The sequence below is a fragment of the Alternaria dauci genome, chromosome 9 (assembly GCF_042100115.1).
Source record: "Alternaria dauci strain A2016 chromosome 9, whole genome shotgun sequence".
Classification (NCBI taxonomy): domain Eukaryota; kingdom Fungi; phylum Ascomycota; class Dothideomycetes; order Pleosporales; family Pleosporaceae; genus Alternaria; species Alternaria dauci.
In genome coordinates, this window is record NC_091280.1 from 2,567,134 (window position 1) to 2,584,464 (window position 17,331).

Below are 17,331 nucleotides of genomic sequence, written 5' to 3' on the forward strand. Positions count from 1 at the left end.
TTCGTAAACCACTTGGCTCCCTAGAGTTGATCCATGAGCTCTGTAATCAGTGGTAAGGGATATTGGTTCTTCCGAGTAACGCTGTTCAACCTGCGGAAGTCGACACATAGTCGCCACTTTCTGTTAGGCTTCTTTACGAACAAGATAGGTGAGGCTATTAGGCCTGATCCTGGTTGGATGAATCCCTTCTTCAGATTCTTCTGGATGTAATCCCTCAGCTCAGCATCGTGCTTGGGCGATATAGGGTACATTGGTCCTGGGCTTAGCTTTGCCCCTTTATCGAGGATGATCTCGTGATCCCAATCCTGATGGTCTGCTAAGTCCGTGGCTTCGTTTTCCTCGAAGAGTTCTCTAAACTCGTCAGTTTGATACTCTTTTGGTATCTCTAATGGTAAGGGTCCTTCCTTCGTGGTCGCGACTCGTCTTATCCAGATGACTCCTACTCTCTGAGGGTCCTTCTCATAGATTCTCCTGATCTTATAAGGCGAGATCTTGCCGAACCTCCCGTCCTGGGTTGAGCTCTAGTCCTTCGGGCTCACTCTTCTACGTACTCCAGCAACCTTGTGCACAGGTTCTCTTCTAAGTATCGTTTGTTTTCGCTAATTGATGGCGGGGTTATGGGCATCCAGCCAATCATAACCTATTAACATATCTAGTCCACCTAGATCTATGATGTCGATGTTCATTTGGCACTCTATGCTAGCTATCCGTAGCTTTGTCGATTCGGTTTCCATCCGTATCATGCCGTTTCTATATTCTATGGGCTTTTCGTCGGCTAGCACTACTAGTACTAGATTCTTCTTGATCTGGTAGGGTACTCCGTGCTTCTCTACTACTCGGGGTGAGATTATTGTTTGTGCGGCCCCGCTATCTACGAGCGCCTCGATGTTCTGTCCCTGTACAGATACGGTCGTGAGCAACTGCTTCACCCGACCATCGGTATCCTGTACCTTCCTAAGGGTCGTTTTAGGCGCGCCCTTACTAGTGAGACCCTGTCCCTGGTGGCGTCCTAGTTTTTTTGACTGCTTCTCTCCCTTATACTTAGGGAAATAGCCTGTGTTGTTCTTTAAGCTGTAGTGCTTTAAGCACCTGTCGTCGTAACAGAAGCTCTAATGGATGTTCTGATAAGGGATCTCTACTTTCTCTGGTTCGTGTAGATGGCAGTTGTCCGCTAGACATTCGTCTGCCCAGAGGTTCAGGTGACAGCACCAGTCCTGGTCTGTTCTGCATTCCTCCTTGTCCTGTTTGTGGAATTCGCAATCGATCTTGTAGTCATACTAACACAAATCCTTGTAATCCTTAGTATCTTCTACTTTGGAAGCTTCTTAGTCCCTGACCTCAGCTAACGGGTCTTCGAAGTAGGGTTATTGGTGTACCGCTTAGTATCCAATATCCTTAGCATTCTTGCTAGTGATGATGACTCGTCTTCGAATGTCGCAGTCATCGGCGTAGTGTGTGTTACTGCCACAAATCCAGCATTAGTTGTTGGCTAGTCGGTTCAACACGTCTTAGCCCTTAATCTTCCAGTCATCGTTCTTTGATTCTTCCTTGGCCAATGCCTCGGGCCGCTGAATCATCACGAATCTCTCGTTGGTTGCTTAGCGTGCCTCGTCGTAGAGGTCCAAGTCGCTCAGGTTATCATCCGATTCTACCGGAGTTGGGTAAGGCGTGCCCTGTCTGATCATTCGGATCTTGACGGCTGCCTGCTTAACCTGTTCTTCCTTGTAGTCTCGGGCAAAGTGTCCTGTCTTGCCGCATCGGAGACATGCTTTGTTGTCGTAACGCTTCTAGCGTTCTTCCTTGGAGAGAGTGTCTTGTCCCTAATTTTTGTTCTTCTTATCCTTAGGTTTCTCTTGTACCTTGCCGGTCATGATAGCGTCGCCATCCTTGTCGTACCTGTTGCGCTGCTTCCTAGTGTTGGCCATCATCGGCTGAAATCGTCCTTTCTACTAAGACCGTTCCCATAAGCGGTTGTCTATGCGCGTAGCTAGCTCGATTAGAGCTTGTAGCGTTCCGGGCTTATCGTGGTGTACAAGGCCGTCCTTGACATTTTCTTTTAGGCCTGCTTCGAACACCGTTCGAAGTGCCGCGTCGTCCCAATCGATCCGTGCCTGTAGTTGCTTAAATTCCGCCGTATATGCGGATACAGACTTAGTTTACCTCAGGAGAGTGATTTTCTTCTCTGCCTGGTTCTTAGCGTCTACTTCTCCGAAGATGCGTCCCATCTCTTGCTTGAATTCGCTCCAACTAGCGAACATGGCTTTAGTTTCCTCTCTAGTTCCCCAGTGTTCCGCGTCTAGCAGATAGTCGTCCACATAGGGTTACATCCAGTTTAAGGCTCGTCCCTTCATGTACATGCTTACCATAAGGATCTTATCCTGGTCGCTTAGTACTTCGTTAAATTCGCAATAGAGATCAACTTAAGTAAGGAATGTACGTAACTCCTCTCGTCCTCCGTCGTATTTCTCAGGCGCCGCCATCTTAGGTTTCTTGACAGTAGGTGATCTTTCGTTAGGTGTAGCTATCAGCTAACTCGCAAGCTGATTAATCATGTCTTGCATTCCAGCCATCTGCTGAGCCTAGACATGGGCTAGCTGCCTAAGATTCCTGAGTTCTCTGACACTCGGGCTATCCTCTGTCTCAGAGTCGGATGCATCGAGCATCTTGTCGTTGCGTGGTACCTGCGTCGAGGGTCCCGGACCCTAGGCCATGTTGTTCTAAGCAGTTCCGTGGGATGCCATTGCTAAATCTTAATCGGGCAATACTGTTGGTTAAACGTCCACTAATATCCAAGGTAGTCAAAGTGTTACACGGGGGTTTGCTATACTTCTCTAAGCTCGGTCCTTACTAAGGCGAGATAGGTTTAGGCGATAGTCCGTGAGGTAGCGTATGGAATGATCAGGTGGAAAAGAGTTATCGTTGTAACCAAGAGATAAACGATACCAATTCTATAAACGATAGAATAACTAGTTAACAATCTGTGTAAGAGATGAACTATTTGAGTTGACCACAACAAGTGTAATAATGAGATCTAACACATTCTTATACCTATTGCGTTTGGTCCTGCTATCCCTTCTATCCCGTTCAGGAGGGATGTACGTGATAGCACTGCTATCCTATAACTCGCTGCCATCCCGGATGGCTAGCCTTAGCGGGATGGCACATTACGTGACGCTTAGCCCCGCGATGGTTATTACCTTCTGACGTGGTCGCTGGTTGGCCTTCAACCCCGACCCTCGCGTCAAGGAGAGAATCCTTCTTGTTACCTTGTAACAAATACTATATTCTTGCATCTTAGAGTGTAGTAAGTTAAAGTATAACTTATATTTATACTTACTATTAGCTATGTAACGCTTACGATTAATACTAGTGTCCTATTTAGTGGTGAGCTTATTAGGATAGTAATAGCGAAACTAGTTAACCTAGCTATCTAAAACCTTATACTGCGTAACCACGCTACTGAAATTCTTTAAAATAGACCTTATAGGTAGTAGACTATCTCTTATTACCCTCTCTATATAACTAACAACCTTATCCTCTTATTATAGGTTAAGTCGTTGTTAATTTGCTATTTTAGCTTTATAGGAGACCTACAAACCCTTGTACCGCCGCGACAGCGTTATTTAATTAACTCTGAATATTTTTATAACTTAGCGGTACGAGAATTTATCTCCAGCCTTACGTAATTTAATATATTCAATCGCTTCTTAAATTGCAGTTATGGTGGTTAAGTTATGACGCGTTGAAGATGGGACGACGCGCAATGTTGGGATGGTGGGGTGGCTCGTCACGCGAAGTGGCTCGTCACGCGCACGGGCACTGTACCGTCTTGGCACATGAGATGAGCCACCCCACCAAACCACCTACCCATACAAAACGCGCCACAACTCCACGACTATCGACCCGATCGAGAAAGCAATTGAAGATATTGAATCGCGTGGAGAAGGCGCATATTTTAGCTATCGTGAAGTTGCAAAAAAGTACAATATAAGCAAGGCTACGCTCGCTCGAAGACACAAGGGCCAAACACGCCCCCGCAGCCTCGCACACGTCGCACTACACTCACAACAGGAGAAGGAGCTTGTACAGTACATTAAGGGGCTCTCGGAGAGACGTTTGCCACCTACGAGGACAATGATACGCAATTTTGCGTCATCTTTGGCTAGAAAAGAGGTCTCAGTAAGCTGGGTTACTCGGTTTATAGCCAGGCACCCGTCTGAACTCACATCGCGCTGGACTACTGGGATAGACCGCAAACGTCACAAAGCCGACTCAGAGGCTAAGTACAGCTTATACTTTGACCTTCTACACGCTAAAATGAAGGAGTACGAGGTGCAGCCTACTCACATCTACAATATAGATGAAAAGGGCTTCTAAATTAGAACACTTGGACGCTCAAAACGGGTGTTCAACAAGGTGTTATATGATCAAAAAGGGGTTGAGGCAGCCCTTTAAGATGGCAATACTTAGTGGATTACTGTATTAGCATGCATTTGAGCCGATGGTACAGCCTTAAGTCCATCTCTTATCTTTTAGTCAACTGCCGGAGCTCTACGATCCTCATAGGTCGACGCTATTGACGCCGAAAAGCACTCAGTCTTCACGACGTCTTCTCCTACAGGCTGGAAGAACAACGATATAGGGCTTGCCTGGGTAAAGGAGGTGTTTGACAGGGAGACGAGACGGCAAGCTCGCTCTGGGTACCGATTACTCCTCCTTGACGGCCATGGATCCCATCTTACTATGGACTTTATCAATTTCTGCGACGACAACAAGATCCTACTTGCTGTATTTCCACCTCACGCTACCCACACGCTTCAACCCCTTGACGTCGCGTTGTTCAAACCTCTTTCGGATGCCTACTCAATTGAGCTCGCAAACTACCTCCAAGATAGTCAGGGGCTGCTCCCAGTATCAAAAGGAGACTTTTTCTCACTCTTCTGGCGTGCCTGGGGAGCTGCTTTCAAGCCTCAAACGATTATACGGGCGTTTGAAGCTACTGGTATACATCCTCCTAACGCCGACGTTATACTCAAAAGGTACCGCAAGCAGGCATCAGATTCAGATGAAAGCTCCTCTTCTTGCCTTTCTGGAGACGATTGGATCAAGCTTGAGTCTATCATCCGTCGTACAGTGAGAGATCAAAACAGTAAGGACGTCAAAAAGCTTCGCCGAAGTTTACACCACATCTCAGCCCAGGCAAGTATCTTCAGCGGTGAGGTAAGGGGCCTTAGGGCTGCTTTAAGCGTCAGAAAGAGACAGGAAAAGAATTCCTACACTCTACAACTCAACAAGCCTCATAAGTATCACGGAGGCGCCGTCTTCTGGTCTCCTCGTAAGGTCCGTCAGGCTCGGGACGATGAGGCAGCTCGACAGCTACAACAACAACAAGAGATACTCCAAAAAGCAGAGAGGACGCACTTGAAGGAGCAAGCGAGACTCTAAAAGCTTCAGGTGGCTGAAGAAAAGTGTGTTGAGAAAGAGAGACTCAAGGAGGTGCGGGCGAAGGAGAGGGCTGAAAAAGAGGCTAAAAAGGAGGCCCAGAAAGCCCTTCGCGACGCTCAAAAAGCTATACAACCTTCCCAAAGCGGTAAGCGCAAGGCCTCACAAGCCCACAAGCCTCCCAAAAAGCGTCAAAAAGGTAGTGGTGATGGTGCAGCCCGTGTAGAAGCTCCTAGTGCTGCCATAGCTGCCCCACCAAAAAAGACCAAAACGCGAACCATCCAGAAGCCCAAAAGATATTCTGAATAGCAGAAACTCTTCGCCGTATAGTAATTAGTACTACAACAAGATATCGCAATATTATCACGATTTGTGGTGGTTCTACAGCCTCATCTTTTTGGTATACTGATGGTTGTTGCCCGGGCATTACGCGATCCGGGCATTGCGCCCACCAAGACGGTAGTGATGCTGCTACCCCCGGCCTTGGCCTGCCTTATCAGCCTGAACAAGCAATGTTTGGTCGCTCTACCTGACGCAGGGCTCGGTCGAATCATCGTCAAACACGATGTGCTCTTATGAATGAAACCTTCGTATCTCTCTTTGCCGAAACCAAATTGCGCAGATTTCTGGCGGTGAAGCGATAGCGCCCAGTCGGCATCTGAGGGGAGCCATTGCTACGAGGCCTCCGAGCTTGCCTCAGATTGGTCCTTCTAGTTTGAAAACAAAGGATGGTGGGGAAGAAGAACTGATGTTGTTTTGATAGTATCCACAGGCCTGCCGGTTCAAGCGTTAGCTTCGGGATCGCCCGTATGCAGGTGCTTACTCACCGCCTAATAACGTTGTCTCCACCAATGGGATGAGCTGCAAGTGTGCTGACATTCATCTATTCTGGAAAAAAGCAATGTAGGATGCGGGAGCGCGGTCGCAGCCGCGTTTGTCCAGATCGCTCCCGAGACGAATCCCTACATCCCTAGCTGTAATCTTACCGCGTGTGGGCACGCGAGCTCGAGTTGACGTTTTACGTCAGCCATACTCACTCGCAACACATATACTACCAACCCCCCACGCACCTCGTTCTTGAATCGGAATAATGCACCGCCGAATGCCCCTCTTTTTGGTCATCATCTATCAAGGGAGCTATTGATCCGTTATACTGTGTGCGTGAGACTGCATCAGGTCATTCCTTCGATCGCGCAACCGGCCCCACGCCTCTCATTCAAACTAGTACCCTCCCTTGTGGCTAGTTTGGTATCGCATCGTCTACTGCTATGCCTCATTTTATTGATGAGAAATCTGCCGATGCAGGCCCACGTACCCCAAGGAAGCTTGTTCTCTGTTTCGATGGCACTGGCAACGTGTTCAACGGCAATACTTCAGACACTAACATCGTCAAATTGTACGACAAGTTTGACAGGAAAGAACCTACACAGTACCACTATTATCAAAGTAAGCAACTTGCTAGCTATTGTCCTATTTGACATAAAGCTAACAGTTAACTGTACAGCTGGCATTGGCACATACCACACTAACGGTGGCCCTATTAACAAGGGCTTTTTTGGCAACATCAAGTCAAACATCTCTAAGTCGATAGACAGTGGCTTTGCTACGACCTTCGATGCCCATGTAATTGCGGGCTACCGCTTTGTTATGCGCTACTACCAGGAAGGGGACAAGATCTATATTTTCGGCTTCTCCAGAGGCGCCTTTACCGCTCGCTTTCTTGCACGCATGATATACAGAGTTGGCCTACTCTCGGAGGGCAATGAGGAGATGATCCCTTTTGCTTACGATTTGTACCATCAGTATGTGAAGGGAAAGATCAATGCACCCGAGCACGAGGGAAAAGATGCTCCACCCACCACAGGCACCGAGACCGATCCCCTCCTTCACCACGACGCGTGCGCGGCCGAATGTTCGGAACCCGATCAGCAACAGATAAACAAGAATAAGCTCAATGCCTTCAAGACAACCTTCTGCCGTTCAGAGGGCGACGGTGACCAGGGCATCAAGGTACACTTTCTGGGCATGTTTGACTGCGTGAGCAGCGTCTCAGTCCTTGACAGTCCCTTTGGCGTAACACCAAAACCTGTCTCCATTCTCGGGACCGCCCATCACGTTCGCCATGCTGTCGCCGTTGACGAGCGTCGTGTCAAGTTCAAAGCGGCTCTACTCCACCAAGACAACAACCACCCTCTTAAGAAAGAAGAAGACATTAAGGAAGTCTGGTTCCCTGGCAACCACGGCGACGTTGGTGGAGGATGGCCAGCTCCTCCACCTCCAACAGCCCCCATGGCCAAGCACGAGAGAAGCTGGTGGCGCAGAATTTTCACAAGCTCAAAGGAAGAAGAAGTCTCAAACTCAGGCACAGACCCTTATCAGATGAGCGATGTGCCTCTTGCTTGGATGATCCGTGAACTGGAGCTGATAGGCGAGAAGGACCCGCTGTCGGCGCTCAAATGGAATACAAGAAAGGATGGGTTCAAAAGACACTTCTTCATGAAGCGTGACCAAGCTTACAATAGCCCAAGCCACGACACCCTCAAGGTCTCAGGTGGCTCCTCGCTCTTCAAAGTTATGTTGTGGAATTTCATGGGTGAGTCTCACGTGCATACCTACCCCCAAGACACCATGTCACTAACAGATCCAAACAGAATGGCTACCGATCCGACGCTGGGAATTGCTCAAAAAGAAGGGTGGCCCAGGGTATGAGTGGGCATACATCACATGGCCGTTCAACCGAGGAGCGTCACGAGATATCCCTGAAGGAGCACTTCTACATGACTCTCTCCTGAAGAGATTGACGAGCATGAAGTATCCAGACTATTGCCCGTCTAACAATCGAGGCGATAGTTCGGTTGCTTGTTTGGTGCCGGAGAAGTTTTCTCTCGAGCAGGAAGATGAGGGAACGGACAAATCCGCTGCTGACGTTGGTGAACCTCGGGGCATTCACAACATCTACACGCTCGAAGGCGAGGGGTCGCCTCGTGGGACGGATCGCGGGGGTATGCGGAAGAGAGTGTTTTAGTATATAGACTTTCTGTCCCAGGGCGCTAGGATACATAACTTATTCTACCCTACCCTCAATGGAATTCTCAGCCAATATGCACCATCGGAGCACGATACCCCTAGCTAGCGCCTCACCTTATCGAAATCCCTCGGCTATTCCCGTCCTACTTAAGTCCCCTCCCCAAACTATAATCTCGCCTTCTACTGCTGTGAACACCAATAAGATGAGACACATAGTAGGCCCGAGTACACGTTGCTGCTATCGTGCTCTGATCGAGTCTCTGCGCTGAAAACTTCAGATGGTAACGAGAGGCGCGCCTTTGATAGGAAGGATACATCCTGTCATTACACACTACCCCTTCCTTCCTTCCTTTCTTTCTGCCCCTGGGCTAGCTGTAGATCTATTCATCTTCTATCCTAAATGCTACGTACTTGTAAGCCTAGGACCACATCACATAACTGCTCTGCAGGCATGACTAATGCGTCCGTCTACTTAAGAGCTCAGATCACATACTTGTAAATACACACAACAATACACTCATACATCAGACAATATATTACTATGTCGCACGGTTGGGTGCGGGTAGTGTAGACAAAAAACTAGAAGAGAGAGTGTATGTTGTATTGTTTGTAGCCTCCTAGCTGAGCTTATATAAAGGTCATCCCACGGCGTTATTAGTAACAAGGTTTCCAACAGCGCTTGGCCTGCGACATTATTATAATCTGGTTTTATCACCTCGAAAGGATCTCTCGATTAGACTCACACTACTCGTAGGACAAACGATGGGCTGTTGCGATTACAGATGAGGGAGTGAACACACGCTGGGTTTTGTGGGAGACAGATAACCGTGTCAAGTATGACAGCACCCAGCCCACGAGAACAAAGGGCTTGCCAAGGAACACGTGATCTGCCACGCAGTCCCAGGCATATCCCGTGCATTAGCTGTCAGAACGCAGCCCTGCACCACGACGCTATGCAACCCAAAAGGTACGTATGAACAGTGAACTACTGATCATGGTGCAGGATAGTATATATCGTCAGCCAGGTCTGACAACTATAATAGGCGAAAATCAGCATCTGATCCGCGTTGCATACGCGTGTTTTTGGATCAGGGTGCGTAATTGCCTAACTGCGATGTATCGGGGGTCGAATTCACGTACCTAGGTAGCATAATATACTAGGCTAAGGAAGTGGGAAGCCCTGAAAGCCACATTGAGTCGTGTGGGGTCGCGCACGGCCGGTACAACTGTAGGGGACAGTAACGGCGTCACAGGTTCTACACAATCGCGGATTGTCAGCGCCTTCGGCCACAGACTGCCGTGTGTGTCTTCTTGTTTGCGCTCGTTATTGAGAGTTGCTCTCATCATCGTTTTCCATCTTCGGTAAGATCACCGGTTCTGCGTACATCAAGAGCGGAAAAAGAAACGGCGCTCTACGTACACACATTATCTCTCTCTTCAATCCTACTCGAGGGTGGGTAGATTAAATGCATAACACATGTAGACCAAGCCCAGAAAACAAAATATTGTTCATGGCTGAAGAAAAAGAAAACGCTCAACTAAGCTCGTACGGTACAGCCTGGTAGCGGGCACCAATAAGTGGCTTGTCTGCTGATTTCGGCTCACGACGACCATTCTATAGCCACGATGCCAGGGCTGCGAGTGTGTATTTGATACTGCGCGATAGCTTATGGTTGGCTAGTGTTTTGGGTTCTACAATCCGCGTTCGCTGCAGCAACACGCAACTGTCGAGAGCTGTAACTCACCGCTACATTGTTTTTCTTTTCGCACAATGCAAGCTTACGGTATGCAGTATGCAGCTATACGATGCAGCAGTCGAGGTAGTCATATCATTTCCGTATGCGGAATATGGGCATTCCCGACAACATGGACGTAGTTCGTTCTATCTGCAGCTTCAACTATAAGATAGGACCCTCAAGACTCGATTATCTTCCCAAAGTCACAGCACACCTTAAGCTCCTTCCTTAACACAAAACTTCTATCAAGTCTTTTGAGAACAAGATCACTTCGTCAAAATGTCTACACAAAACACCATGATCGAGCAGACCGGAGGCGAGATCCTCGCAGAAGAGCAGGTAGCCCGCCTTACGAAGCTACCTGCACCACAGCAGACCTATGATGCTCTTGACAGCGGCATCATTAAGGTCTTCACTAGTGCAAATTTCGGTGGCGCCAGTTTCACGATTGATACTGAAGACTATGCGAGCGGCCAGCGTCACAGACTCTTAGCGGAGAATTACAACAAGGCCTGTTGGGTTACGTGGAACCTACCATTGGGTACGGTAATGACAATGATGGAACTCGACAAAACCCCTGAGAAGAACCAGCCCGTCGCCGATCCTCGTGGTTGTGGTCGTACCGTTGAGTTGGTAGGTACTGGCAAGACGGAAGCAGTTAACCTGATCCAGGTATACATGAATGCTTGCGTGAAAGGATTCTGGTGGCGAGAAGTGGATCTATCGATGGGGGCCGTAGAGCTTTTTGACGCTTATCTGCGTGACGTAGGCGGAAGCCTAGCATACACCCGTCAAACTCTATTCTTGAGCGAGTGGGCACCAGGGGTTCTCCATTCATTCAATTTCTGGTGGATGAACGACCGAATCAGTTCTGCGCGTTGGCACACACTTCTTAATCGACAAACGGTTACCCTTTTCGAGCATGCCAACGGCACTGGGTTCGAGTTCAACAACATCCGGGCATGGGGAAAAACCAAGGAGGCCTATGACCTCCACGTTGTCAACCACGGCAACAATCTCAGTGCATTTTCGTGGACCTCAGTCAGCCCTGTCAAGGAAAAGATCGAACCTATCACCATCAGCCACGATCGTTCAAGCTGTTCAATGCTCTACAACGAAAAGAAAGGCGTGAACTACAGCACTCAGGCGCAGCCAAGCAAGATCGCGCTCATGGAACCTGCAACTCAAGAACTCACGATCGAAAGCACCGATGCAACAGCTACCTCAGTCAAAGCCTGTCTGCAAAGCACTGTTGGATCCGGCTGCGAGGAGAAGGAATCCTACGACGTCCAATGGACACTTTCCGTCTCACACTCCTGGGACGATGCCTCCGCCAAAAGCAAAACATACACGCACGCCGAAGCCCTGACCTTCGAAGAGCCACTCCACATCTCTCCACGTTCTAGGTACATCGCCAAGCTCTACGTACCGGTCCGAAAGCTGGTCCACGAGGAGTACAAGACCAAGGCCACACGCTGGTACAAACAGCGTATAATGGGTTGTGTGCAAGATGGCAACCTGTACAAACGAGATGAGACGGTGACGGTGCATGTGAATGGGACGCTGCACTATTCGCCTGAGATGATCTGGCATGAGACTAAGCTTGATAGGTAGAGGTTGGGTGGTGCGATTAGGTAGCGAGGGCGAGCGGGAACGATGTAGTGAATATATAACAGTATTTTAATTCTAGTTCGCAACTTATGACGGGATTGTGAAGGGTGATATAAAATGTGCATAAAGATGAAGATGAGATATTTGCGGAGTGAGCGATCAACTGGCAGACATGTCGCACGTATAGTTGCCTAGGCCTGACGTGTATGGCAACTGTCAGTGTTTCAAGGGCTCATTTACTTCTGACAACGCACATTCTAGCCCAAGTCAACCGGACGAGTCATCTTGTTACTATTACTCGAGTACTACTGATATCTAAGATGTCAAACGAAAAACCGCACTGCTACTTTCTAATTACATTACACCTAAATTGTCTTCTGATGGATTCCAATGGCTCCATTACCTCCACACATTGAGTTGGTGTTACCTTGACACCTCATAGTGCATTTCGAAGGCTGCGGAGCGGGATCCCTTTTCCAAGTGTTTCCACAGAAGCACTGTTTGCCAAACTCAACACCATGATAGCGAAAGCTCTGGCAGATCTTCCCGCATTTCGCGATCGTCATCTGATCGTCCGTTACCATAACATCATCTAGCACACGACTGTTGTGGCTATCCCCGTAACAGCCAAGGTACGTAAAGGGCTTTTGATTCCATTCTTCGACACAGGCAGTATGGTTGTTACGGGCAACGTCGAGCGCTTGCTTGGTGGTCTCCAACTCATTCTCGAGTTCGGTCTGGCGTGCGGTGTGGGCCTGTTCTTGAGCATCGCATTGATTCTTGAGGTTTTCCAGCTTGGTTGCGTGGGCGTGTTCTTCGTCGTCGAGGTTCGTCTTCAGTTGATCTGCCAACGCCTGTTGCGCAGCCAAGGAGTCTCTGCAATTGTTCTCGCGCTGGAGACATTGTTCGTTGTCTGCCTGGCAAGTGTCCGGAGAAGGCTGGGATGCACCTGCGAGGTTCGCAGGCAGCGTTTGATTGAAGGTGATGCCGTTGGAGCAGGAGCAGGAGCAGCTAGGCGGTAGTGAAGGATCCATGCATTGGATAGATGGCTTGACACCTAGTCTTGAGTGAGCTTCGCAAGGTGCTTCGAGTTTTAGGTTTGCTTACCATTGTCGCACTGGTACGAGTTTCCGAAGAGATCGATTGAGCCAAGCACGTGCTGCGTGCCCTGGGCATAGCTGACCGTGCACAGAGTGCCGGCAAGCAAGACACTGAAACTTCTCATCGTGATTGGAATAGGTTAGTTTTGAAGGAGTTGGGGAGGTATGAGTGAGATATTCGCTTTAGTTGTTTCTATAGCTGCACCTTATACCGCATTTTCCAGCGACTCTTTCCTTTGTTTCACGCCATTACGCCATCATAGTACCATTTTCCAGATTAGGTCATTTTGCAATAGCGTATAATTTGTTTATCCACACTCTAGTTCCTTCATATGCCGCTAGGTAAGACTTGCGACAATAACTTTGGAACGCTACCAGGTGTTCAGGCTGGAAGATCTTGTAAGAAGCAACCGGCGTTCCCAGATTTACCAGCCTCAACAAACATTTGTTTTGAGGAAACACCGTACCAGCCCGACTAACAACAACTCTTGCGCGGTACCTTCGTTACGGTTGGTCGGGGATGAGGGGTTCCGGGAGAGAGGACCAAAGGTCATAAGAAGAAGACTTTCCACACAGAGTTAGCTACACCAACAGCTCTTCTCGGACACCAACGCCCTGCTGCAACTCGCAACCATACTAGTTTCCAAAAACATGCGTACCTCCGCCTCTCTCACCACTCTCTTCTGTGGCATCGCAAGCGCACAATCCGCTTTAGACATGTTCTCCGGCATGCCAGTCATGTGTCAGAATGGCAAGTAACTACCACTTTGTAACGCGCCTCTGTTACTGACACAATCCCAAGGCCAGCAACCCGCCCTTACATGCTCGGACCCCGTCCCAGAACCGTGTAACTGCAAATGCAGTGACGGAATGGTTTTTAACCAGACTCGTCCCGATCCACCGACTATTCTTGTGCCAGAGCCGGTTTCGGAACAGCTTGCAGAAAAACCTTGTCTGAGCGATGTTTTCGTACCCTGGACGAACATCGACTTGCCTCACGCGCCGGGCACATACGAGCCCTCGGAGATGTACGACAAAGATGTTGAAGTACCAGAGGAAAGCATCTTCGTAGTTGCCGATTCGGCCCAGAGGTGCCAGCACTTCGAGGTGTTTGTAGATGGTGAAAAGGTAGGCGTTACTAACGGCGACGGACCCCTCGATGCCTCCCCCTGCGGGCATGCCGAGAAATGCATCACAGAGAACGGAGGCAGCAAGGGATATTTCACTCTACAGAAAGGTTAGTAAACGCCAAATCCACGATAAACAGGCTCTTAAGGCTAACGCTCTGTGTAGGATCACACAGAATTGGTCTTCGATGGATTGGGGTCACAGACGCGTGTAAACATATTCCTGTCGGTCGTGGCTCGTACCAGATCTACAAGAAATGCTGATCTGACTTTTTTGGATGTCGAAAGGCTAGCAGGATAAGTTGCGTTATGAATATATCCGTACAATGCTTAACTAGTGAATGCAAATCGCGCTCTTAGCTCTTTTGCCGAACAATTCCTGTACATTCAACAATAAGTAATCGCGATTGCGACGTATCCACTCACCTGAGTGTGGTGAGAACAGCTTTCACGTTGCAATGATCAAACACTGGACCTGTGGCGAGTTTACGAAACCTTCCTTCTCTACATATACCGTCAGAGCTTGCGGCGGAATAGACATTCCACCATGTACATTCAGGCCTTGGCAATCACTGCAGCCCGCTCGAAGTCCTCACGGTCACTTCTACAACTCCAGATCCCTAGCTCTGTACTACGTTGCAAGCCCAGCATGGCCAGCTCCCGTAGCACCCGAATCACGCCTTCGACATCACGGAACATTACTGACATCGTCCACCAGTACCCGTCACCGGCTATGGGGTCATCACCACCAGAATACTCACGGCAGTCGTATGATCCTATCCCAGATAGTAGTGCGCACAATAATATGAGCATGGCTTCACCGCCACGGCCACAAACTCCGGCCATGGCCAGGGAGCTCAACTTTCACCAAGCGAACTCGACGCATTCGGGATATCTTGATTGCGCCCAGCTATTCGGTCGTACGCCCAGTCAACACCACTCCCGTCGCACTCACCCGACTTCCATCTCCAGCCTACAAAAGCAATCTTCCCGTACCCCTCGTGGTGGGTGGATGGCGGCCAGCCATCCTGAGCCACCTATCGAGGACAGCAGCGTCTTTCTAGACGTCGCATCTGGCCTGAGATGCACCCCTAGCGGCATAACCACCTTGGACGTTGAAGAGGATACACCGGGTCGCTTCTCACCCACCGCGCAGACGCCTACGAAGCGCAAGACATCGCCTGCTGAGGCGGCGCTGCGGGAGCAGTTCAAAAAGAGCAAGGTAGATTCAGGGACTAATCATGCTTTGAAAACAAGTACTCGTAGGAAGTCGAAGTGGGCCGGTCGTGTCTTTGATACTCATCGTTCGGGGTATGTGTCGCCCAAAACGCCTTCAGTAGCATCGGATGATAAGGAGTCGGAGTTTGGGTATGTGGATCCGGCGAGTGTACGGGATGTACTTGCGCGCTTGAAGGCGGGGGACGGAGATAGGTCGAGCGAAAGTTATTCCGACGTGGATGTCCTGCGTCGTAGTAAAAATGCACTCTTTCACGCTTCACCAGTTCTAGACAGGACACCGCCGATACTTTCGGAAGAGGTCTTCTTGGAGTCGCAGCAACCAGTCAGACCGCCCGCTGCAAAGACACCAACTCAGGGACGTACATCGCCAGCTAGCGATTAAACCAAATTTTCGTTTTCGCCGATCGTAGCTGCCATCGACGTCGCTCCCCAGCCAGCACGTCAGGATCGCGCCATCACACCAATAACCACCAATCTCTCCTCCAGCCTCATCACAACGACAATATGCCAGGCACCTGCTGCTCCAAGCAACCTCAAAGGGCTCACCTTCGCCCAAGCTATCGCGATAATCTACTGTTGCACGACAGTCGCAGCATCGCACCAAGCGTTCCTCAGTTTAGGCGGTGACATTGTCGCTATGGACTTGATCATGGGTCTATGTGGTGCTTTCCTTTCTGGTATCGCTATCTGTATAGTCCTGCAATTGCTGCTAGGCGCTGGATTGCGACGCGTGCCTGGTGATGTTCTGCGACGGCGTGGACGGGCATGGGGCGTCGCAGTTGAGACAGTTTGGGAGGAATTTGAAAAGGACATTCAGGAGCGTCTCGGTTAGGGGTAGGCGCATAAGTTATATGGTGTCTGAGTGCTGGTATGGAGAAAGGTTGTTTGACTGGGCAACAATTCATCTTTGTTTACGTAGGGCATGATCTAGACCTGGGAGTGCACCACATCACGGCATAATGCAATGTTAATTGCTTTTATGGTGTCATGCTTCATTTAATGCGTTTCTCCCTTGTGTACTTAGATCTCTGCATGTGAGGACGAAGGTGTTCGCAACTATCGCAGGGTCCGCTTAGTCTAATGCTCCTTCACTAGAAACTCACTTCTACATCGTATCCACATCCATAACCCATCGCGCCTCCTCCCTTCATCCCCACCATCATTCCTGCGGTCGACGAAGACCCTCCTCTGCCGCCCGATCTCCCGTCAATGATTCATCCTCATCGTCAAACTCCATCACGCGTCGGCGCGCCTCTCGAGATCTAGCCTCGTTCTCCACCTGAACATGACGGCGCTCCTCTTCAGCCCGTGCCTCGATAAGATCCTAAACGTAAATCGTGGCATCGGTGAGCTTGGTGATAATGAGGTTGGCGATTGCTCGAGGGGATCCTGGGCCGTTGTTATCTATAGTGTGTTAAATTCGGTGCAGCGAAATGTCTGGGATAAGTGCCGTAGAGGACGAGGTTTTGTAGTGCGGTGTAGATGGCGAGGTCTTGAAGAGCGGCGTTGGGAGGTTGAAGTAAGGAAGACAGTTCGTGGATTTGTGGTCGCTGCTTTTGTTGCTGCTAGAGTGTGCATGGAACGAGGTGAGTCGTCCCTTCACCTGCTTTCCATGGCTCGTGGTGGACCCTTAACCGCCTTCAACGAACGATGTGCCACACCAGCGGGCCAGAGGTTCGATCAGGAAATGTGAAATTCGCATTCACATTCGATCTCCGCTTTGGAGTGCCCTCACCAACATTCACTCGTTGCGCTGTCAAATCTGGTAGCCACATACGCATGGTACCAATGGGTGTTGCGAGACTTGACAAGGTAACTCGACCAAAGAAGGCGAGTATCGAAGTGAATAGCGGAAGGACAGCGGTGCGTTATCATCCGAGAAGACGAAGGCGCAAGACTGTTACAGTGAGAGTAAGTCGTGGGGCTGCTATTGGAGCACAGCCCGCGCATGCTCGTATCGCAATGCGACTGGGGTTAAGGGTGGTGTCGCAGCTTTCGCGTCAAGACTGACGTAGGTATTACTGTGACGGTTGCTGTCACACGAGGCGT

The 17,331-nt window shown here is 49.5% G+C and overlaps 2 protein-coding genes across 2 annotated transcripts; both read left to right on the forward strand.

Annotated features, from left to right (window-relative positions):
* Nucleotides 1-6,710: 6,710 nt before the first annotated feature.
* Nucleotides 6,711-8,467, forward strand: ACET3X_009494 (uncharacterized protein; the record flags this gene model as incomplete). The annotated part of the gene is made up of 3 exons (XM_069455695.1): nucleotides 6,711-6,888; nucleotides 6,947-8,035; nucleotides 8,094-8,467. 3 exons carry the CDS (start codon nucleotides 6,711-6,713, stop codon nucleotides 8,465-8,467), a joined length of 1,641 nt encoding a protein of 546 aa, XP_069303571.1.
* A 1,946-nt stretch (nucleotides 8,468-10,413) lies between these two features.
* On the forward strand, nucleotides 10,414-11,881 carry ACET3X_009495 (uncharacterized protein). Its single transcript, XM_069455696.1, has one exon. The coding sequence runs from the start codon at nucleotides 10,485-10,487 to the stop codon at nucleotides 11,817-11,819; it is 1,335 nt and encodes a 444-aa protein (XP_069303572.1). The 5' UTR covers nucleotides 10,414-10,484; the 3' UTR covers nucleotides 11,820-11,881.
* The last annotated feature ends 5,450 nt before the right edge of the window (nucleotides 11,882-17,331 follow it).

Bases quoted from the DNA above. Each gene is read 5' to 3' on its own strand.
- ACET3X_009495 (XM_069455696.1), top strand. From the start codon at position 10,485: ATGTCTACACAAAACACCATGATCGAGCAGACCGGAGGCGAGATCCTC.